Below are 22,860 nucleotides of genomic sequence, written 5' to 3'. Positions count from 1 at the left end.
GGCCTAGTGCCTGATTAGCCCCTTCTGGCCTGGAGACAGGCTGGCTGGACTCCCACCTGGAAGCCCAGTCGGGCTGTGGCCTTCTCTCCGTTCTCAATATTTCGCCATCCGTGACTCATGCACGGCAATTAATCATCACCTCCTCATGACAACTCAGGTATAATTATCTTGTATCATGAGTGAAGTCTCAACCGGCGGCCCCGGCCTTCCCAGAGAGACCACAGTTCCCTGAGAATGCAGGGTGAAGGGTGAGAAGTGTTCTCTCCCCCCCAGGCAAGGCAGGCCAACCTTGTGGAGGGGCCTCCATGGTGCTCTCTCCCTTAAATATCCGGGCCCCTCTGGACTTGCTGGTGGGAGCAGGCATCCTGGGACTGGGGTGAGCAAAACACAGGGGCAGCTAAGGAGGGGGGATGGTATAATAGTAAGGAGAAATGATAAAGATAGCAGGGCATGGTCTGGCCCACTTGCTCTGGCCTCTCCTTGTCCTCATTCACTCATTCCCGAAGTTGTGACTAACGCCAACCAGTTGTCAGAGGAGACCCCAGCCTCTGAGCTACTGCTGGGAAGCAAAACAGACTCCCTTTCCCCAGGGAGCCTAGCATTCCAAGGGAGCAGGGGAGCTGGCTGCAGGCACACCCTGAGAGGAGACTATTTTGCAACGTGCTAAGTCCTTACTGTAAAAGAAATGCCTGATGCCGACCAAGGAAAGTCGGAAGGCTCGGTTTTTGCTCTCTGAGGGGTGCCATCTGAGCAGAGGCAGAATACACTCTTGGTAAAAGGGGCAGCAGACACAAAGGCCTGAGAGTGGGAATGTTCTGGTTTGTTCAAAGAACAGAAGGTAGGCTGCTCCCGCTGGAGCAAGAAAGGGGGAAACCAGGTCTGAGTGGTCAGCAAAGGCTATTGCACAGTTTGGCTTTTATTCTAAATTCAGTGGATACAGTCTAAGAAGTGATTTCTTGTGGCCAACTAAGCTGCGTGACCTTTGACAGTTTGCTGGGTCTGTAATTTCCTGCCATCCATCTCTCCTTTCAAGAAACACTTAAGGAGCATCTACCGTGCGTCAGCCCAGCCCTGGGGACACAGCAGTGACAAAACAAAGCCCCTGCTTCTGGGAGAGTCCACCTCCTGGAGGAAAGGACCCCTGCCACAGCTCTTCTGCCTGGTGACTCCGGTTCAGGCTGTCGGCTCCCGGAGACCCCAACTCGGGCCACCCGTGGCCGCCAGGTGGCGCTCTGCGCCTGCGCAAGGGCCGCAGCTCGAGGGTCGCCGGGCAGAGACCGGACCCCGGCGGGGGAGGGGCGGCCGGGCGGGGGGCGGGGCCCGCGCCGCAGGTTGTGTGACTTTGGGTTTGACCTGCCTGGAGATGAGCTAATCCCGCCGTATAATAGACTCCGGGGAGATAGGGAAAATGGCTGCGGCGCTATCTGCGTCGCCATGGGGACCATCGCGCGCGCGCGGGCGGGGCGCGAGCCTGGAAAAATACAGCCTTTGTCGGCGGCGCGTGTCACTCACTGCGCGGGGACCTCAGGCGGCGGGGCTCGGGTCTCTCTTTCCCTAGGTCCGGAGCGGGGAGCTCTGGGGCCCCCGGCAGGGCATGCCTGTTGAGGCTATTGGGACCCCTGGGTGTCCCCAAACTCCTCGAAGACCTTTCTCCCTTACACGCCCCCACACCCCGTTTTCTGCCACTAGCACATTCCACCCCTTTTGCTGTGGAGTCTGTCGCACCCGCACACACCATTCTCTCTCCTCTGGCTGTCTCTTTCCCACGCTGGAGAGGGGTCCCGGCCCGTGTGTCCTGAGCCTACCCAGGCAGGCGCAGGGACAGGCCCCAACGACCGCCCTTCCCCCGGCCCCTCCTACGGTACACCCGGGCACACCCAGGCATATAGATGCACAACAACACAACCGCCCTCACACAGATCCGTGCTCCCCGAAGGCACACACTGGGGTGAACTCTGACCCACGGCACCCTCACTCCCGACAGTCACAGGAATGCACGGATGCGCATGCTTACAGGCACGTAGGAACCCAGAGCACGAGTAGGGTCGGACACCTGCAGGCACACACCCGTGTCTGAATATACACATAGGCACGCGACCTAGTGGCAGATGACACCGCCTCCTGTGCGCACTCCTCAACGGCCTCCTCGAGGGCAGGTACACTGGTACACTGTGGCACTCAATACGCTCATCCACCACACCTGTACACACGGATTTGCACACCCACTCCTTCACACACCTGCCTTCCCACCCTGAGTGACACTCGTGCCTACGCACTCACGTGCAATACCCCCTCCTCTGTGCACCCTCCAACAGCCTCAGCTGGGCCCCCTCCAGGCATTCACAGCACACACGCCCACCACGCCCGTGAGCATGGGCTTGCACACCTGCGCTTTCTTGTAGCACACTTCTTTGACATGCCCGCATGCACACCAATACCCTTTCTTGTTCAGTGCCCATCCACTGGCACACGCGAATGTCCATGCAAACATGCCAGGCACACCCGGGGGCGCACGCGCGGGTGCCCCCGGCAGGCAGGCAAGCAGGCAGGCAGGCGGCGCGGGCACAGGGCGCCCGGCGTGCCCCCCGCGGACGGCTATCTGCCTGCCCATCAGCGCGCGGATCTGCGGTGGTAAATGATGCATTCGATGGCGGGCGCATTTGTTGTGCGCGCTCTGAAAGGGCTCCGATAATCTGGAAGGCAGAGATAAGGAACACCATTTATTCCGCGGCACTTTGGAAACAATTCCCAGCCCTGTACAACCCCATTCTCGGGCAGCCTCCGGGAGCCGGGCAGATAACGATTGGCTATTCATTATCTTCGCCGGGAACAAAGATTAGCCGGCCGAGATGAAAAATTACCCCGGACAGCGGCGCAGCCCCGCTCGGACCCCCCTGCCCGCCACCGCCGCCCGCGCCTCGGTGCCCCGCCCGGCCCGCGGGCTCTGCGCTCACGCCCTCCCGGCCCGCAGCCTGGCGCTCGGCCTCCCGCGCTCGCGTCCGCGCGGCGCTCGGCACTGCCGCTGTCCTCCAATCGGTCTGTCCGTCCCACCCAGCCCGTCTTCGGCCTCCCTACTTTTCCCTCGTTCTCTTTGGGGCCCTTCCTGCTCTCCCTCTTCTCCCCACTGCTCCGGGAACCTGCCTGGGTTCCCTTCTCCCTTCCCATATCTCTGTTTTTGTTGTGTTTTGCTCTCTCTCTCTCTCCTCTCTGTATCTCTCCTCCCTTGTTTCTCTGTTCATGGCTGTGTCTGGTTAGCGCGTTTGCTGCTTTTGTTCCCATCGCTCCGACTCTTTCTGCCACTTTTAAGTTGTTTGTTTTTGTCTGTTCCTGCGTGTCCCCAACCCACCCCTCCAGCCCCCACTGGCGTCTCTGTCCCTCTATGGCCGGTGCTTTTTAAAATCTGTCCTCGGGTCTCCCTGTCCTCCTCTCCCTTCTCTGGGTCTTTCCATCCCTGGGCCTCCATGTCTCTCAGTCCACACCCCCTACCCTCTTAAGACTGTATTCCTGACAGCAGACCAGAGGCCAGCCCAGCCCAGCAGAGAGATGGCAGGTGGGGTGGGGGTGTAAGACTGGAACCCCCCTCTGAAGAAACAAGACAGAAGTAGAAAAGCTTCTGTAGACACTCAGGCGCTGCTGGGTTCACGGGGATTTGCTCTCGTGCCCCTGAACTGGCTCCCTCATGCCCCTCCCCAGTGAGGCTGGGGGCCTTGGGAGCGGGTGGTCCCAGCGAGGCCACCTCATTAGAGCAGTTATTCAGCATGGCGCTGGCGTCGGCAGATAAGCCTTATCAGCTCATCTCCCCCTCCCACAGACAGACAGAGAGTGCCCTGGCAAATGGCACCCCAGAGCTCCACTGGCCGCCTGCCCTGCCGGTCAGGGATGGTGGGTGATCTGGGAAGACACACAGTATGTGTGTCACCCAGAGACACACTCGTCCCCAGACGACAGACCCAGGGTAGTACCGGGTAGAGAAGTACATACACATAGTTCCAAGATACATTCATACACACAGATGTCCACACCCTAGATAAACAGACACAAACACCCACCCCAACACGTATCAGTTCATACGTGGAGCTGTAGACAGATGTGCAGACACACTTGGATACACTGTCCACGCTCCTATCATCCGTCCAAAGATACAACGTTACACACCCAATACCCAGTGCTGTTAAAGAAGGACGGAACATACACACATACACACACACACACACGCACACACGCACACACGCTCCGATTCATAGACACAGGATACCCAGACACACACTGCTACCGACCCACATAGGGACACACACCAATTTATAAATAAACACTTGGAAATACCCACTTCCCATCATATGATTCACAAACACAATGATCTCACAGATACACAGCCACAGGGACACACATCCAGTTCCACAGACACACTCTCCCACAGGCACTTTTGGGGTCATGCTCTGAAACAGCCACACATAATGAAGCACAAACTCTCAGGGACCCACAGAACACAGACTGTCGATATAAAACTCCCAGGGACCCACAAGAAGAAATGAGCGTGCTAATACACTCAGTTTTGTAGACTTCCCACGTGCTCACAGATGCACACAGACACACAGGGGCCCTCAGGATAGATCTTCTCCCGAGTGCACACAGCACATACACGTGCAACACAGTCACTATCAGCTTCAAAGAAAGACCCACAGATAGCAGATGGCCACAGAGATGGGGGGGCTGGACACTTCTCTCGGGCACACACTAGTTTTCCCAGGACCAGGGACTTCCCAGTCCTTCCAAAGCAAAGCACTTTCTCTCTGGGCCGAAGATCCCCAGGCTACTTTCACTCCCCAGGGCAGCTGGAATGGGACGGGGCAGGGTGGGGTGGGGAGCGGAGGACGCCCACTGTGAAGGTGAATTTTGATGTAGGGACTTTGGAAGTTCAAGGACCAGATTCCCCTAGCATTCTTGGGGTGAAGATTCCCACACCCCAGCTCCTCTGCCCAGCCTTCCGAGGACAAGCCCTCTACTCCCTCTCTTTCCTGAGAGGGTTCCTTGGGGATGGGCCAGGGGGCCGCCTCAAACTCCATTCCTGAAATGCTCTGGTCTCCTTGGGAGTTTGGGAATTGGGGCGAGAGTATAGGTGGCTTGGAAGGGAGAGGCCATGTGTCTACATTTAGCCAAAATCAGCCTGGAAGTGAGGGAGGTGTGTGTGTGTGTGTGTGCGCGCGTGCACGCGTGTGTGCCAGATTGTCAAGCTACATTTGGGTGTATGCCCGCGTGCATGTCAGTGTGACCCAGATCTCCTGGCTGAGAATTTCCACGTAGCCACAGCTGTGTGCGCTAACGCGTGTGCACAGAAGTGTGCATGTGTGAGCACTACTGGAAGCGAATTGGAGAAGGAGGAGCAGGCGTCTGTGTACGTGTGTGTGTGTGTGTGTGTGTGTGTGAGCGCTTGTGGCCACGGCTCATGAGGGTCCCTGGGGAGAGTCTCGGAAAAAGAGACGTCCCGGGCTTTCTGAGCTTACACCCCTGAGAGAATAGGTGCTCAATCCTGCGCCCCTGCGAGGGCGGGAGTAGTCTGGAGTATGGGCGAGTAAGGTATTGGCGCCTTGAGTGCCTTCCGGCCCTCGGCCTGCCGCCCGGCGGCTGGACCAGGGAAACGGGGCGCAGAGCTCTGGGCACCCTCCTGCCCCCCTGCGGCGCTCCCGCCCCCACAAAGTGCTGTCGAAATAAAAAGCAGCGGCCGCTGCGGCCGGGGGAGGGGAGGGAGAGGCAGCGGGAGCGAGAGGGAGGTAACGAGGCCAGCGCCGCCCGGGCTCGCCGCTCAAGTCTGTATCTCCAGGCTGCCTTCGCCCCCACCCCAGCCGGCCCCCGTCGGCCACTAGGCGAACAAAAGCGGCCCGCCGCGCACCATGCGGCCACTCGGCGCGCCACCCGGGCCCTGCTGGTGAACGCCGACAGCTCGCACCAGGGTCCTGTGGGCCCACCTAGCCACGCTAGCCACGCACCGCGCTGTGCGCCCCGCTCCGCTCCGGCCCCGTCCACCCGGGGGCGCCGCCCGCCGCACCTCGCTGGGTAAGTACCCCCACCTCCGCCTGGCCCCAGGGCCCTTCTAGTCCCCAGGTTTGAACCACCCGGCCCCCTAAACGCAGTCCCCCTAGCCCGTGGCCCCTGACTTGTGGCCTTCGGGGTTCGCCCTGGTCCTACCAGCGGCTCGAACCCCAGGTCATAGGGGCCTGATGCTGAGGGAGTATTTGCGGAGTCGAGGACAGTAGGCCCGCGTCGGGCCTCTTGTTTTCCCATTTCTCGGATGCAGCCACACATAGGCCGCGAGCCCCGGTTATTCCCGATGCCTCTCAAAGCGCCCCACCTCCCGGCCCCCGGGCTGGGGTCTTTGTCTCGGCCGCCCCCACCTCCGGGCCAAGGCGGCGGAGGCGCCCAAGCCCGGCCGCCGAGCCGCGGCTGCACCTGCCGGCTGGTCCCGTGCGCCGGCTTTGCACGGCTTAACCCGGCTCGCTCCTGCGTGCGCCCCCGCGCGCTGCGCCCCGCGGCCCTTTATCCTGTGTGGCTGGGGTGCGGGTGGGGGAGAGCGCCGGGTCTGGAAGTCTCCCCCCTGCCCCAAGCCGGAGCCGGAATCTGTTTAGTGGGATTTCAATAAGAATGGGGCCGCCGCGGGCTCCGAGATCTGCCGCCGGGAGGCGTAGACGGCGGCGGTCTGGGTCTGTCTGGACGCCGGGCATTCAGAATCCTTCGGCGGCGGCCAGGCTTGAACTCCAGGTTGCCCCAACCGCAAGGGGAAAGATCCGGCGTTCAGGGCCCCCGGGAGTGGCGGCCGCTCCTTTCCCGGAAAACACGGAAGGAAATTCGTTGTTTTGGAAAAAGCTACGTCTCCCGGGGATCGGGAACATCTGGCGGTGAGCTCCGGGTCTACACAGGCACCTAGCGCTGGGATTCGTTTATGAGTGGGCAGGATTTGAGAAGCAGGTAGGGCCGTTGCGGCTACCCAGGCGTCTGGAGAGAGTTTCCCAGCCGGGTCGACAAATTGCAAACAAATTGCGTCTAACGAAACGGATTTACCAGTTGTCATGCTGCCGGGCCGCAGGACCGCCAGGCTCTCTGAGTAAACCGTGCCTGTGCTTGAAGGAAGGAGAAACGCTGACCGATTGTCTGCAGGTCTCAGCAGGGCCTATGGGGGAGGCTGTACGGCTTGGAGGTGGGTGGTTAGAACCTGATAAGGAGATACATGATCTCTCAGGCACCTCAGCCCAGGGCGCTGAGACTTCTCAGCCCGGGTTTTACGATTCGAAACGGCCCTAAAGACGTAAAGGGTGGGAAAGCCATCATGGAGGCCAGAGAGGAGAAGAAGCCTTCACATTTGGGGGGCTGAAAATGAACCCCAGCGAGCAGAAGGGGCTGTTGGAGTCCTGGTCCCTCCATTGCAGAACCCCTGGGTGGGGGGATGGCTGCAGGCCTGAGCAGATTTGAGAGGCCTTACCCTATGGGGACTTCTGAACCCCTCTGGCTAAAGCAGGCCCCCTCTTCCTCCTCAGTACCCCTCAAGGCACATCCCCAGTGTGGGGCTCGAAGGTCGCTGGGTTGCCAATTAAATATCCCTATGGAAGGCAGTCCTTAAGCAAACTGATTTCTTTGAATCTCCCCTCCACCGCTGGCCAATTAGATGCCCATAGGAAAAGGCGAGAAGAATTAGGTTACAAAGAGAGGGCAAACTTATGGTCCCAGAGGGGCCACCTTGGATGAGAGAAGTTTAAACAAAGGGCACGGAGGGGAGGGGAAGACCGGGCAGGGGCAGCTGAGAGCCGAGGCCGGTGGGTGAGGCCCACTAGAACCTGGCCTTGGATCCCTGAGCCTCCAGCTCCCCAGAGAACGCATCTTGAGCCGTTAGGACCCATGCTTTCTTGGGGAATCTCAGGCTACTTGAAAAAGGCTGTTGGAACATTCAGTTTCTCTGCTGCCCATCGCCAGTCCTTCCTGAAGTCTTGTTCTCATGTAAGGAAAGTGACAGCTTCTCAGTGCGATCAAAACGCAGCACCCGCATTAGCAACAACCCTTGGAAACCAACAGAAACATGGAAAAGGGGTCACGTCCCTCTGAAGGTGATCTGGAGACCCTGAAGCCCCAGGCTATAAACCGAAATAAATCTGCTTTCCTCATGTGTGAGGGTGCCCCCCACAATCCTAGCTGATTGGGGGGGCTGCCCTGAGCCTCCCCGGACGTTTGTTTGCGTGCAAGTGATAGGATGGTCTTTGCTGCCTACTAGGCAAGATGCCTGACTAGTGGTCCTTGGTCTGTCTGGCATACGCACACACTCATGATGGGGGAGGTGTGTTTTACTGACCAGCTGGGCCTTCTCCTGCCTGGCGCCCCTCTTCTCTCTCCCAGGCGGGTTCGTTCCTGCGGGAGAACGCAGTAGTCCCGCGTCCAACGCAGGAGCTCCAACCATAGTGGAGGCCTCCGCCAAGCCGGCTGCCTGCCTGCCTGCCTTTTGGAGGAAGGCAACCTCGGGCCTCAAGAGACCTGGCAGGGCTCCCTCCCCACCCCTTTTTTTTCCTCCCCTCTAGGCCGGGATTGCGGGAAGGGAGACTCGTGCGGATCTCCTGAGGCCCCTGCTCAAGCATTGCTTAACTGCCCTGCTAAGCTCCTCTGCGCGGCGATTTTCTGAGCCGCCGAGCGGGGTAATTAAATCCCCGCCAGTGCTCGCTTCTGCGCCAGGCCAGCGGGCAGCTCAGGGCTGCCGTTCAGGCGGGGGGCCCGGCCAGGCTGGTCACCTCCACTTCTGCGGTGGCCCAAGACGCTGCCCCAGAGGGGCTTCAGGCTGCCTCGGAGGGGCTTCTAGCCGAGTTCGTAATGATGAAACTGCAGACCCACCCCGAACGGGGGTAATTTGAACCACGCCTTTGGGGAAAATAAAGCGAATTACCTGCTTTCCCGAGCGCCCAGAGTAGCCACCTCCCTGCGAGCCGAGGCGCGGATCGCAGACCCACGGAAATCTTCCGCTCGGCTCCGGCGTTCACGGCCCCGGGTCTGGCAAGCGGCTGGCTGCCTCCTGAGCTGGGTCCCGGGGTTCGAGCTGGCGGGGCAGTCTTGCCTGACACCAGGGATTGTCCCCGGGGCGGCGGTGTCTTTGATAAGCTCCTGCTAGGTTCCAGGGACGCAAAACAGTCTCGAGGCTCCGACGATTGCATTTTACGCGTTGATGAAGAATCATAAACTAAAGGCAGGGAGGAGAGACAGACGAACAGAGAGGCAGCGAGTCCCGGCCAGACCGCGCGCGTTTCGGGTAGCGCGAACCGGAAGGCACTGAGGCCAATCACCTGCCCGGCCTGGCCGCAGAGGCCCGGCGCCCGCGGCCTCGCGCTCCCACTCCCGGCCCCGGCGCGCTTTACTCAGCTGGCGCCGGCCTCTCTTATGCGGAGCGGAGTTCCGAGTAGACCAGGCGGGCTCCGCGCGCCCCGGAGTGGAGCGGAGCGGGAGGCGCAGCGGGCCGCCAGGGCAGGCGGGTCCCCAAGCGCCCAAGACGCGCTGGTTCCCAGCCAAATGGGGCTCCGCGCCTTCAGCCCCGCGTCTTTACCTGCGGCCAGGGCCTCGGACAGATCAACGGACAGCCGGACGCAAAGGCAGGAGGAGGCCCCTAGCCTGTGCCTGCGCCCCCCGGCGCTGCCCAGAGCTGGTCTGGGAGAGGGTGACGGGCGCTCCCGCGGAGCTGGGCCTGGCCGGGAGCCCCCCGAGCCGAGGGGACCAAGGGCTTTCCTCCCTCCTCGGATTATTAAAAAGTTCATTTCCTGGCGAATCGGGTGACGTCAGGGCCCCGGCGTCGCGGTGGCGGGGCCGCCCGGCCGGAGAAGCCGCCTCCAGTTACCCAATTACCGACTGTCAATCCCGCCGCCCCTCCCCCCACCCTCCCGGGGGTGGCCCGGACCCCCGCCCTCTCCCCTGTCCCGGACCCACCTGGGATCCCTCTGGGCTCCCACTACGAGAGAGCCGTAGACCCAGCTAAGGGAGAGGGGCTGGAGGACGACGATTATTCCCCCCTTACCCCCGCACCTGTCTCAATCTCCCCAAAGTTCTTTGTTTCCGACCCTCCCCCCCCCCCCCCCCCCGTCGGCCATAGGCTCCCTTCGAGCCTCGGTCTCCTATGTCTGTACAATGGGAGAGAGCAAGGAGATTTGTGCACGGGGGCCCACTCCACCCACAGAGCTGGATCTGTGCATTGGAGGTGTTGTGGAGAGCAGTTCCAGGTGACTTAGGGGACAGAGCTCTCAGTCTATCGCCTCCCTCTCCCCAGGGGCCGCCTTAGGGACCCCCAGGAGGGAAAAATGCCTTCTCCTGCCCGGAGGCGTCTCCTTCGAGCCGGCGCCGGCGCCAGTCCGGGTCTCCATGGCCTCGCCCCAGGCAGTTCGGCCCGTTGGTCTGCGAAGGCCACGCCCGGGAAGGGGACGCCCCCTCCCCCTCTCTGGAGCCGCCAGCCAGGCCACCTCCACCCGGTCAAGCACAGTCCTAAACGGCCTCTTGTCCGAGGCCCAGGTGCCCACTCGAGCCCCGTAGTTCCTGCCCTTCACCGCTCCTGCTGTCTCGAAGCTGTCCTCCCAACCCCCTGCTCAGCCATAGCCCGAGTCGGGGGAGGGAACGGCCTGGGTAGGTAGTTGGGACTCCAACTGGCCACGTTCAGTGGTAAAGGAGGTGGGATCTGAGAGAGTGGAAGAGCGGGGGTCCTGGGGAGAGGACACCCAGACGCCCAGAGGGTGCGGGACCCAGGCTGCCGGGGAGGGGGTCTCCAGTTGGTTAGTAACTGGGAAGAGGGTCTTGGGGTTAGACGGATCCAGGAGTGTCCGCAAGAGGGGGCGCAGCAGTCGGCCGGTGGGGTGAGGGTCCCGGCGGGGGGCACTGGCAGCAGGGGCCGCCGGGAGGGCGCTGGGAGGGGGCCCGCCGGCGGAGGGGGGCAGGCCTGCGGGTCAGTCCGGGAGTCCGGCGGTCCGGGAGTTGCGGGCGCAGCCAATGGGGGGCGGAGGCTGGGCGGCGCGCGGCGCTGATTGGCTGGCGCGGGCTTCTTAGGCGTGCACGGCCCCCGCTTCATGTCTGTGCAGGAGTCGCGAGCTGGCGCCAGGGCGGCCGGAGGATGCCGAGGGGCCGGAGCCGGGCGGGCCTGAGGCCGAGGCGCGCGCTGTCCCCCGCTCCTACTCCGTGAGCCCAGCCGCCTGAAGCGCCGTTCCTGAGCCCGCCACTCCCGGGGCTCCCGCCGGTGCTGAACCTCCGTCCCCGAGGCCGTGGCCCCCCTCCCTGCGGCGTTGCGTGTGTAAGTTTGGGGTGCGAGAGCTGGCGGGGGGCCTGGGGCGCGCCAAGCTCTGAGAGGTCCTTTCGGTGGGTCAAGGCCGGGGCCAGGCTTCGGTGACTGCTTTGGTGTGCCTTGGTGAGAGGTCTTGATTGTGCCTCCTGGGAGTGAGCTGGGGCGGGGGTGGGGGGAGGCTGGCTCCCAGCCGCTGGGGCTTAGTGTGTGTGGTTTTTTTTTTTGGGGGGGGGGGGTCGTCAAGCTGGTATGTGTATCCGGCGCCAAGTGCAGGTATGTGCGTGTCGCTAAGATCATGTGCCCAGTGGGTGCCCAGGCGCCTGTCTTCAACTTTCAGTCTGTGTTTATGCGTTTGTGTCCCGGGAAGGAGGGGGGTGGTCAGTGTGAGTGTCCGATTTAAAGTGAGACTCTGTGTTTGTTGGGGTCACTGGTGTCGGGGCTTGTGCCCGTGTGTGAGCCGGTGTGCACGGATGTGTGGCTCTGGGACTGGGGGTCACCATGTGAATGTGAGCGGCTGACCGATCTCCTCCGCCTTCCTTTCGTTTTGAGCTTTGAGCTTTCCTCCCACCCGGGACTGTGCCTCGGCCGGGCTCTGCTGGGGCGCAGCGGCGTGCGGGACTCCGCGTGGCGGGACTTTGGGGGTGTCAGGCCGTGGCGGCGCCCCTCACGCCCCCTTCCGTCGCGCAGGGACGCCGCCACCGCCTCGGCCCAGATCCCGAGCCTCCACTCCCGGCCATGGAGGTGGCGCCGGAGCAGCCGCGCTGGATGGCGCACCCCGCCGTGCTGAACGCGCAGCACCCTGACTCGCACCATCCGGGCCTGGCGCACAACTACATGGAGCCCGCGCAGTTGCTGCCTCCCGACGAGGTGGACGTCTTCTTCAACCACCTGGACTCGCAGGGCAACCCCTATTACGCCAACCCAGCCCACGCGCGGGCGCGCGTCTCCTACAGCCCCGCGCACGGTGAGCCCAAGGCCAGTGGGTGACTGGGAGCCCAGGAGCCGTGCGCCGCGCGCCAGGCGCGGGAGGGGAGGAGGGCCCGGCGGCCTGCTTCCCGGATGTGAGCTTCGCAGGAATAGAGGCAGCTGAAAAATTGGGGCGGGAAAGGTGGGGGCAGCAGCCTCTTGAGGAGGGTCTGGGCACCGCAGGGTGTTTGCCCAATTCCCAGCTGGCCTGTGCGGGTTCCCTCGAGGCCCTGGTCTGGTGGGGTTCCTCGGGTGCCACTTGTCCTTCAGCTCCGGACTGACATTCTTGATTATTACCGGTTGGGGTATTATGTTTCTGGTTTTCTTTGGGAAGAATGTTACTGCTAGCTGTTTTGTGAGTTGTGGTCCCGTGTATCTGTCATGGCGCGGCTCGGCCTCTGCGCACCCTGACCCCTCTCCCTCCTCCCGCAGCCCGCCTGACCGGAGGCCAGATGTGCCGCCCACACTTGTTGCACAGCCCGGGGTTGCCCTGGCTCGATGGGGGTAAAGCAGCCCTCTCCGCGGCTGCAGCGCACCACCACAATCCCTGGACCGTGAGCCCCTTCTCCAAGACGCCGCTGCACCCTTCAGCTGCTGGAGGCCCCGGAGGCCCCCTCTCCGTGTACCCAGGGGCAGGGGGTGGGAGTGGGGGAGGCAGCGGGAGCTCTGTGGCCTCCCTCACTCCCACTGCAGCCCACTCTGGCTCCCACCTCTTCGGCTTCCCACCCACTCCGCCCAAGGAAGTGTCCCCTGACCCCAGCACCACCGGGGCTGCCTCCCCAGCCTCCTCTTCCGCAGGGGGTAATGCAGCCCGGGGGGAGGACAAGGATGGGGTCAAGTACCAGGTGTCACTGACCGACAGCATGAAGATGGAAAGCGGCAGTCCCCTGCGCCCAGGCCTGGCTGCCATGGGCACCCAGCCTGCCACACACCACCCCATCCCCACCTACCCCTCCTACGTGCCCGCCGCTGCTCACGACTACAGCAGCGGACTCTTCCACCCCGGAGGCTTCCTGGGTGGCCCTGCCTCCAGCTTCACCCCTAAGCAGCGCAGCAAGGCACGCTCCTGTTCAGGTAAAGACAAGTGCCAGGGAGCCAATGGGAGTGGGGTTGGTCTGTGCCTTTGTTTGTGGGGGTCGGGGGCTATGATATGGGAGGCGGGGCAGTGCCAGTCTTCCAGATCTGGGGATGGGTGAAGTCTCTCTCTAATAGAACCCAACAGACGTTTGAGAACCCAGAATGAGGGAGAGGGAGCCCTAAAACTTTTGTCCTTTCCTTAACTGTCCAGGGTTGCCCCCAAAGTTCATTTCCCTTCCCCCTCCTCACCCTCCCTTCCAAGGTTGGCCACTGCCAGACTGAACCCAGACCGGGGATTCCCCCTTCCCTTCCCTGAATCTTAAGTGAAAATTTGAGCGGCCTCTTGACTTGTGTGAGGGAATGCAGTAACAAGTGACAGCAGCGAGGCTGTGTGTGCGTGTTTTTGTGTGTGTGCGTGCTGTGGGTACGCTCCAGACCCTTAAGGAATCTGGTTCTCCAAGTCAGGCAGTCCAAATCGTGGGATTTCGATGTTTCCCAATCTCCTTGGGAGATTTCCCCCAAAGCAGCATTCCCGGGAGTCGTTCCTGCTCCCTGCCCGCTGGCGCATCCTTCACTCTCCCTCCCCGAAGGCTAGAGTGAGGTGAGGAAGCTGTAGGTAGCTTTGCCCCTTTGCCGGAGGAGACGGCTGGGGCCACACTGGTTCCGTCCCAGAACCTGGCTGGAGAGCAGAAACCGAGCCAGCGCGGGGCTCTCGCTGTCAATGCCTCCCTTCCAATCCCTTTAAGCTAAGGAAGAAGAAGATTTTTAAAACTTTTACTCCTGAGTCCAGGAACCTTTCCTTGCCCAGGTATATCGACAATTTAGTTTAAACTAAACAGGGAAAATTTTTTCCCGGGCAACACGGTGTAAGGCGTCCAGCTACCTTGCCTGGTTGCCCTCACCGTCCCTGGCACCCACCTCAGCCCCACCCCAGGACCCCTGTTCGCAGGCCAGCTACCTTGCCTTAAATTAGCCCTTTCTCCCAAGTTTGTTTTACGTTGTATTTGAATTCCAGATGGCCTTTTAAAACAACAACAAAAACCAAAAAGCAAAAACACCACCACCGACAGAAGACCAAGGTCACTTAGCCTGCTTAACTTCGAAACGAAAGGGCTTGGGATGTGTTTTATTTTAAAGAGCAACACCTTGTATGCGAGTCCGGGACTGAATTCTAGGGCCTCAGCGGAAAAGAGGGCAGCTGGGGAGAAAGAAGGAAATTCCCTTGCTCCGAGAACAGAAAGAGGGTAGGAGCTGAGGGCAGAGGACGCGGGGCAGAGAATCAATCGGAAGGTGGCAGACGAAGTTGGGGAAAGGGACAGACCGAAGAGGCAGAACTAGAAAGCAAGGCAGAGTCCTCCCAGGCCCAGCCGGGTCGAGCTGGGCCACTCCTGCCACCGCCCAGCCTTCGGCGAAGTTTGCTGTAAATACCCTTTCATTGTCGCGCCCAGAATCCCTGGGGCCCTGGCCCCACTCCTCCCTCCAGCCCCATTTCCCTTCCTTCAAGCCAGGGTTTTGAAGAGGGAGACTTGGCCTTAAAGCTACTTTCTGAACTCATCTCCTTTGGCGGGGAAGCCTCCTCTGCGTCCCTCTTCCTGCCCAGGGTTGGAGCTAAAAGTCACCCCCTGAAGCATCCGGGCCGAGGCAGCCGACTGCCTGATTGGCGCTGGCCCACCCCTGCCTCTCTCCCCTCGACCTTATCCGTTAAGCGGGCCGGCGTCTCTCCCTGTCCCCCTTCAGAAGGCCGGGAATGCGTCAACTGTGGGGCCACAGCCACCCCTCTCTGGCGGCGGGACGGCACCGGGCACTACCTGTGCAACGCCTGCGGGCTCTACCACAAGATGAATGGGCAGAACCGGCCACTCATCAAGCCTAAGCGGAGACTGGTAGGCGCGGGGCAGCAGGTGGATGGGGAGGGGGCCGGTGGGCAGCACCCTGACGCCGACCTGGACTGGAGCCGGCAATTTATTTAAAAAATAAGAGTAACACCACCAAACCCTTCAAATGCAGCTGCGTTGCCTCTTGAAATCCTCTTATCATTTAAATCGCTTGGGGGTCACCCTTCTTTTAGGCCAGATTTTTTTTCAGGCCAGATTTCCCCCTCTGCAGCCCACCAGGTACCCTCCCCCCACTGAGCTCAGGGCTCCCCAAAGTTGAGTGTCCAAGGGCCCAACTCCTGTCCCCTGGCCTCTGTTTAACTCTCTTTAAAAATAGGGCCATGAAGTAATTTTCCTTGTAGCCCAGAACACAGTCTCCTCACGCTTATTTAAATAAAACACACACACCAACCACCAAAAAAACCTGCCCTTTATTATTTTTCCATGGAGTCACCTATACTGTGTATTTTCATTTGAGTGATTTAAAAAAATGCCCTTTCGGATCTCCTGCCGGAGTTTCCTATCCGGACATCTGCAGCCTGAAGATAAGGAAACTTCGCGTATCTGTTTCCGGACTCCGCGAGTTTTAGAGCCTCTCCTCGGCTCAGTCCTGCCTCTCGCTGGGCTGTTTTGAAATTTCTAATACCCTCCGCTCTGCAAATAATGCGTAAAATGCTAAGAATAATAAATATATTTTTTTCAGGGCGAAGTGATTTATGAGGCTTAAATCGCTGGCCGCTTTGGGGGCCCCCTTTTTTTTCCCCACCCTGAGTGCGGGCGGGGTGAGGGCCCGGGTGGGGGTAGGGGTGGAGGATACGGTGTTGGCCCCTGAGTCAGAATTCCAGCTTCAGGCTGCTTACTCACCCTCACCCTCCCCGCCTCTGAGGCAGCAGACCGGCAGGTCCCTCCGCTGTTGCTGTCGAGGAGGTTGGAGCTCCGGCCTAGGGCCCTCCTGGCCTTTGCTGGTCTCATTCCCCCAACCCCAGCCCTGCTGCCTGCGGTTCACTGGGGAGTGTTGCGGGGGACAGACACATTCTGTCACTGTGGGGCTGGGCCGGTGGGCCCACAAGAGGAGATCTGCTTTCTTGGGTGAAGACTCTCTTACTTTCTCTCACTTTTCCCTTTTCCAGAAACCAGGCACTTATTCCCAGACATCTCTGGCCTGCATTCCCTGAGGGGCTGCGGGGCAGTGAGCACTCTGGTTTGGGGTACAGGGTGTGGGACAGACCAGCATTGCGGTGATGGAAATGTTCTGGATCTGCACTGCCCACTATGGTTGGGGCTGTGGGTTCCTTGAAATGCGGCTGTGCAAAGGAAGGAACGAAGTTCTAATTTTATTAAATCGTAGTTCAGTTGAATTTAAACAGCCCCACCTGGCTAGTGGCGATCATATTGGACGGTGCCGCTCTAGACTCCCTAAACATTTGACGTCCCTGCCCTGGCCTCAGGCGAGGTCACACCCAGGACTGTGGGTCGTGGAGAGTCATGCGGACATGTGAGCCAGCCTTCTAAACCAAAAGAGCCCTTCTCAGGGCCTCAGTTTCCCCTTTTACAGAGTTAGTTTAAGGGTTGGGGGCGGTGGCTGATTTTTCCCTTCAGCTCTTGCGCCCCTGTTGATTCTGAGATCAGGCTTCTGAGAGTTCTTTATTCTGAGTTCTGCGATGGCTTAGGTCTCAAATTCTAAAATTCCACGGCTTCTGAGATGCTTGGATTCCCCTGTGAGATTTCCCGCTCCTGGGCTAAGTTGGCAGGGATGGGGGGGGGGGCTTGGGGTGAGGGTCGGGGAGGGAGGTCGAGGTGGGGCGTGGGAGCCCAGCCTGCTGACGCCACCCTCCCCTCCCAGTCGGCCGCCAGGAGAGCCGGCACCTGTTGTGCAAATTGTCAGACGACAACCACCACCTTATGGCGCCGAAACGCCAACGGGGACCCTGTCTGCAACGCCTGTGGCCTCTACTACAAGCTGCACAATGTGAGTCCGCCCCTCCCCGGCCCGCCCCGCCCCTCCCCGGGGACCGCGGCTCTTTGTGCTGCCAGGCGCGGGGCCCCAGCCACAATCTCCAGCGTGGCTTGGCTTGGGAGGCGGCTGTTCCCCCAGCGGGCAAGCCCCAAGTGCCAGAAGGGCTTCCCATAAGAGGGGGCAAGCTGGCTGCAAGTGTGGCCTCCACGGGCGGCGGTCTGGGGAAGTGGTGTCTTTTTAAAACAAAAGGTGGGTGTGGAGTTCGGTTGTGTCGATGGGGGGCAGTGCTGGCACTTAGTGGGCTCAACTGGCCTGGCCTGCGGGTCCCACACAGTGAAAGAGACGAGACCTTTCTTGAAAGGGCGGCAGGCTGATGGGAAGACCCTGGCGGGCCGAGGGCGTTTGCAAGTGGGGTCCCGAGCCCAGACCCGCCTTTGGCGCCACGTGGAAGCTGGGGGGTGGGGTCTTGTTCTGGGAAGGGAACTAGACCCCCCTGACGGTTTTGTGGTTGCCTCCAGGTGAACAGGCCGCTGACCATGAAGAAGGAAGGGATCCAGACTAGGAACCGGAAGATGTCCACCAAGTCCAAGAAGAACAAGAAAGGTGCAGAGTGCTTTGAGGAGCTGTCCAAGTGCATGCAGGAGAAGGCCTCCCCCTTCAGCGCCGCCGCCCTGGCTGGACACATGGCGCCCGTGGGCCACCTCCCACCCTTCAGCCACTCGGGACACATCTTGCCCACCCCAACGCCCATCCACCCCTCCTCCAGTCTCTCCTTTGGCCACCCCCACCCATCCAGCATGGTGACCGCCATGGGCTAGGGACGGCCCCCCACAAATGGACGGATGGATGCCGAGGAGGGTGGCCTGCGGTGCGAGGCTGGGCGCCCCTAGGCAGGGTGGGGTGGGGGCAAACCCTTAGCTGCCTGCCCTTCCCTGAAGACTGATGGCACTCCCGCCAGCCCAGTCGGAGCCCCAAGCTGCCTCTCCTGTGGGCGCTCCACTCGGCCGTCGGCGGTCACGGTGAAGATCCTCACCCAGGCTGGGGGGCGGCCTTGGCCCGGCTTCCTGCCCAGGTGGGGTTTCCATCACGGACGATTGTTTGGAGAACAGAACGGACAACTTTTTGAAGAGAAAAGGAGGGAGGCAGGGGACAAATGAAGAAGACCGTTTTTGGGAGGAGAAGGGAGTAGGCAAAAGTAATTTATTTTGCTCTTGTTTTTAACAAGGACTGGGAGACTTGGAGGTCCGAGCTGCCCTAGGTTCTCTGGGTCTTTTTGCGCCAAGTACCGCTTGGCCCACCTGCTTGCTAGGGCTCTGGGGGCAGGTGTGCGGGGCCCTCGGCCCGCACCATCCCCTCTGGCTTCCCTCTCTGAAACAGCTGGAGCTCAGGTTGGGCTGAGCCAGTACAGCCGGACCACCACCGGCCCGGGGAGGCTGAGCGGTGTGTGCCCTGGCGGCCCGGCCCTGGAGGGCAGAGACAATCATGGGCGGTCCTGCGCAGATTCCCAGGCCAGGGCTGGGTCACAGGAAGGAAACAACATTTTCTTGAGAGGGGAAATGTCTCCCAGATCGCTCCCCTGGCTCTGAGGCCGAAGCTGGTGTGACCCGTGTCCCCTTAACGAGCCTGAGCCACAGCCTGACTCCTCTGCCAGGTGGACCCCTGTACATAACATCCTTTTTCTGCTCACCCCTCGACCCCCTTCCCTCCCACTCTGAGACAAAAGAAAAAAAAAATATATATATATATATACAAAAGACTGCATAAGCTTAACTCGCTGAGGAGTTAGTTGTTTTATTTTTAAACTCATTTTGGGTCCAGTCAATTGTACGTTGCCACGGAAGCCCTTGCTGTGGAAAGGAATAAAACCTACAAACCAAGGCTGTAGCTTTGCAATTATTTTTGGAAAAGTTCTTGGATCCCACAGTCCTCAAACGGGGAGCTGGGGGCCTGGGGAGGGGCTTTGGCTGCTCTTGGCCTCCAGGGGCTGGTCTGGCAGGTGGCAGAGGCAGGAGTTGGGGGGTGGGTCCAGGGAGAGGCCACGACCCTGCCGGGGTCCCTGGAGACGCCTGGGTTGTGCTCTGCTTTGCTGTGGCTGTCTGGATCCTTCCCAAGGTACAGCTGTACATAACCGTGTCCGAGCTTAGATTCTGTATGCGGAGGTGGTGGGGTGCGGCGGCCGGCGAGGGCCGGCCCAGGACCAGGATTGTGCTGATGTAGTCGACCAAGTGCAATATGGGTAGGCGATCGCTGCGGGGGCACCACAGCCAGAAGTAACTTATTTTGTACTAGTATCCGCATAAGAAAAAGAATCCGCAGTATTTTCTGTTTTTATGTTTTATTTGGCTTGTTTTATTTTGGATTAGTGAACTAAGTTATTGTTAATTATGTACAACATTTATATATTGTCTGTAAAAAAATTGTATGCTATCCTCCTATTCCTTTGAAGTGAATACTGTTAAGAATAATAAAATACTTTTTGTGAATGCCTCTGGCCGATCTTGTGGGCTCCCAGGCTGCTGAGTCCTGTGTGTGGAGATTAGTGGTCAGACCTAACGGGTTCTGCGGCCCAGTGATTTGGAGAGAAGGGCTCCTGTCTGGCTGGGGTTTGAGACCCTGATGCCCCTCCCCTGCATTGCTCCCATCTGAATTTCCTCATTGTCACCTCATTGGGGGTCCTGATGGCTGGGTGGATACTGGGGATACAAGGGGAGGCCATGGTTTCTCCAGCCTTTGGCCTACATACTGATCCTTTTCCTGGGGCTCTTGTAGAAGACTGCCTCCGCCCCTGTCCCCATCCACTTCCTCCCAGATGATCAGCTCTTGTTTCTGTCCTCTCTGGTCCTCAATATTCCTGTTCATTGACAAACCTGATCACCAGCGTTTTTGATCACTGATGTCATTGATTGTTGTCATCCTCAATCAACGAGGTTGGTCATTGGAGATAGCCACCATGACTGATATTCATGGTCAGTGACCTGTCTGATCACCAGAGCCTGTGACCATAGACATCTGATTACTATAACACTGGTCGCCAACACTCAGTCAACCAATGTTTTATCAATGCCTCTGACAGTGACATGTCTGGTCACGGACAGCCACAAAATGTGATCACCAGGGTCTCCAGGGACTGTTTTGGCTCGCTGGTAACATACCTGGTCATGAGTATCTCCTACCACCGATCAGCACCTCTATTCATCGATATTTATATTCAGTGTGTTTGGCACCAACATCTCTGACCATCACTGCGTTTTCCCAGTACTTCTATTCACCATGTTGTGATCACTGGTGCCTCTTGTCACTCATGTTCCTGATTTCCAATTGGGCTGGTCCCCAATGCACTCAGTCATCAATGTCCTAGTTCACCAAGAAGCATGACCATCAATGTCGAATAGTTGATAGATCTGAGCACTCACATGTGTCTCCAATATCACCAATCACTATTTTCCTCACCGGTGTCTCCTTAACAATGACTTTGGTCACTTGTCTCCGGTCGCCAACATCTCTAACCAACAAGGTGCCTGATGACCAATATCACTGATCATGGGATCCTCTTCTATCACATTTTCTTGACTGTCCGTGTAGTCACCAGTGGCTCTGGTGCCCAACATCCCTGTCTCCTCAGTGCTAATCACCCAGCTTTCTAGTGTCCAGCATAGGGGTTGTGGAGTCTTATCTTCCAGGACCCTTATGACCAGTGTCCCTTATATCCTGATCACCAGGAACACTGACTGCCAGCCCCCTGGTCATCGGTATCACCAGTCACCTGTGTCTCCGGTCACTAAATTCTCTAACCATTGCTGCCTTTGGTCCCCAGTAGATCACCCACCACCAGGATCTCTGGATGTCTCTAGCCCTTGAATGTGATCACTGATGTCCCCTCTGCATTCAGTCGTCAAGAATATGAGCACCAGATACTTCCTTCACAAACGTTCCTGTGGCTCACACCCTCAGTCCCCCATGTCCCAGAACAATGACGAATGATATATGCAATCAACGATCATGCTGATCACCAAGACCTCTGAACACCACCTCCTGATCCTCAGTGTACAGCCACCACCTCTGATCACGTGCTTGAATGATGTCATCTCCCATGACGCCACTGTCTCTAATTACATTACTCTATTCATATGTCTCTGATGGATGACTCCTTTTGGCCCTAATCACCATCTCTGGTACCCTGAGTCCTTGACGATTAGGCTTTCTGATGGCCAACCTCCTTGTTCTCTGGCAGCCCTGATGTCTACGTGAGCCAGGAGGCCCTCCTGTCACTCTTCCCATTGCAGACTGCCGGTGCTGGCAGGGTGCTTGCTTGGGGCCGGGGAAGCAATAGTCCCGTGGAGGCCAGCATGCCTCCTGTGAAGTCCCAGATACCTCAGCCCCGCAGGACAGAGTGGGAGGAGCATCCCTGGGTCTCTGACTCAGGAGCCCTCTGCTCCTGCTCTGCCGCCACCACCCCACACACGTCCTTTTCCTGTAGAATGGACACCTAGAGCAGGCGGGAACTGACCTGGTGTGTAGCTGGATGTGCACTTGCCTGCCCATCTGAATCCATAGTGGCTTTCTCAGCCCTTCCCCAGCTCACAGCATTCTGGCCCACCCTCCCCCATCAGCTATTATACCCACACTGAGGGCAGGGATGGTCGTGCCCTTCTGTGCCCTGGCTCTTGACGGCGGGATTGTGCGTCTATATGATCACATACTCAAGTGAGCACGTATGTGTGCCTGCTGATCCCTTCGCCCACACCTGGCCGTGTTCTAGGCACGGGGGCTACACCACCCGATGAAACAAACAAGAATTCCTCCCCGTGAGCAGTTGACACAGGAACGACTCTACCTGGCCTCTGGCAAACAATGCTATTATCTGGCCCCAAATCCAGAACCAGAATCTGGGAGTCCAGAGTTTTGAGTTCACAACTCTGTACCCCAGTACTCAGGAAGCAGACCCAAAACAGAGCACAGCTCCTGTCTTCCCAAATCCAGAATTTAGAACTTGGAGCTCAGAATCCAGAACTTACATCCAAGAACTCTGAGATGGTGGCTTAGAACTTGAACCTCAGAATCCAGATCCCAGAACACGGAGCCCAGGACCTAGGGACCTGAGCATGGACCCCCCAAATTCACAGCCTAGAGCGTGGGGCTCGGAACCCAGAGTGTAGCACCAAGGACGTGGAGCCCAGGGCCTAGACTCTACATCCCCGAGCTGGACCTGAAGACCAGAACCCAGAGCCCAGAAGAACCACAGAAAGAACCCCCTGCCCACCCTTGTTTCTCTATTACTACCCTGGTCTTATTTCCTTCCTACTGCCAAGCAATATTTTGGGAGCACCCAGTGCCAGAAGCAGCCAGCAAGAAATAAACAGAGGAGTGGATCCCCTCTCCCTGCCATGTCAGGTCCAAGAGAGCAGGGACTATGTCTGTCACTCTTGTGTCTCCATTGTCTCTAATGGGCCTGCAGTAGGTGCTTCCCAAATGTCTGTCGAATGGATTCATTCACTTCTCCCGAATGTTTGTCGACCCTGGTAGTTGTTGGCGTTCTGGTGGGGACAAAACACACACGTCTTGTCCCCATGAATCCGCTCTCTCTGGCTGCCAGGAAACTCACGGAGGGAAGGGGTTGTTTCTGACAAAGCCAGCAGCCAGAGCTGGGGAAGACTGTGGGGGTAGGGATGGTGTCCGGTGAGCGACCACCAGGAGCGGGGGAGGTATGG

The 22,860-nt window shown here is 59.2% G+C and overlaps 2 protein-coding genes across 4 annotated transcripts; one reads left to right on the top strand and one right to left on the bottom strand.

Annotated features, from left to right (window-relative positions):
• Positions 1–898: 898 nt before the first annotated feature.
• Positions 899–5,694, bottom strand: LOC147583444 (uncharacterized). The gene is given in 1 exon segment (XM_086697296.1): positions 899–5,694. A coding segment is annotated over 1 exon segment (864 nt). The 5' UTR covers positions 2,721–5,694; the 3' UTR covers positions 899–1,856.
• Positions 5,695–5,758: 64 nt separating this feature from the next.
• GATA2 (GATA binding protein 2) lies at positions 5,759–19,635 on the top strand. 3 transcript variants are annotated; one of them, XM_086697293.1, is made up of 7 exons: positions 5,759–6,051; positions 11,079–11,287; positions 11,966–12,242; positions 12,677–13,318; positions 15,059–15,204; positions 17,039–17,164; positions 17,671–19,635. In XM_086697293.1, exons 3-7 carry the CDS (start codon positions 12,014–12,016, stop codon positions 17,968–17,970), a joined length of 1,443 nt encoding a protein of 480 aa, XP_086553419.1. In that variant the 5' UTR covers positions 5,759–6,051; positions 11,079–11,287; positions 11,966–12,013; the 3' UTR covers positions 17,971–19,635. The 3 variants fall into 3 exon arrangements, with proteins under 3 accessions (XP_086553419.1, XP_086553421.1, XP_086553420.1); XM_086697294.1 differs by lacking the exon at positions 5,759–6,051 and adding an exon at positions 10,212–10,629; XM_086697295.1 differs by lacking the exon at positions 11,079–11,287.
• Positions 19,636–22,860: the final 3,225 nt, after the last annotated feature.

The sequence above is a fragment of the Puma concolor genome, chromosome A2 (genome assembly GCF_028749965.1).
Source record: "Puma concolor isolate L17-30 chromosome A2, mPumCon1.1.hap2, whole genome shotgun sequence".
Classification (NCBI taxonomy): domain Eukaryota; kingdom Metazoa; phylum Chordata; class Mammalia; order Carnivora; family Felidae; genus Puma; species Puma concolor.
Note: the sequence above shows the minus strand (reverse complement) of the source record. Positions and strands in the feature narration are given on the sequence as shown.

Excerpts from the sequence above, each read along its gene's own strand:
- GATA2 (XM_086697295.1), top strand. The coding sequence starts at position 12,014 with ATGGAGGTGGCGCCGGAGCAGCCGCGCTGGATGGCGCACCCCGCCGTG. Across the intron at positions 12,243-12,676 it reads CTCCTACAGCCCCGCGCACG|CCCGCCTGACCGGAGGCCAG; the intron begins GTGAGCCCAAGG and ends CTCCTCCCGCAG. Across the intron at positions 17,165-17,670 it reads TCTACTACAAGCTGCACAAT|GTGAACAGGCCGCTGACCAT; the intron begins GTGAGTCCGCCC and ends GGTTGCCTCCAG.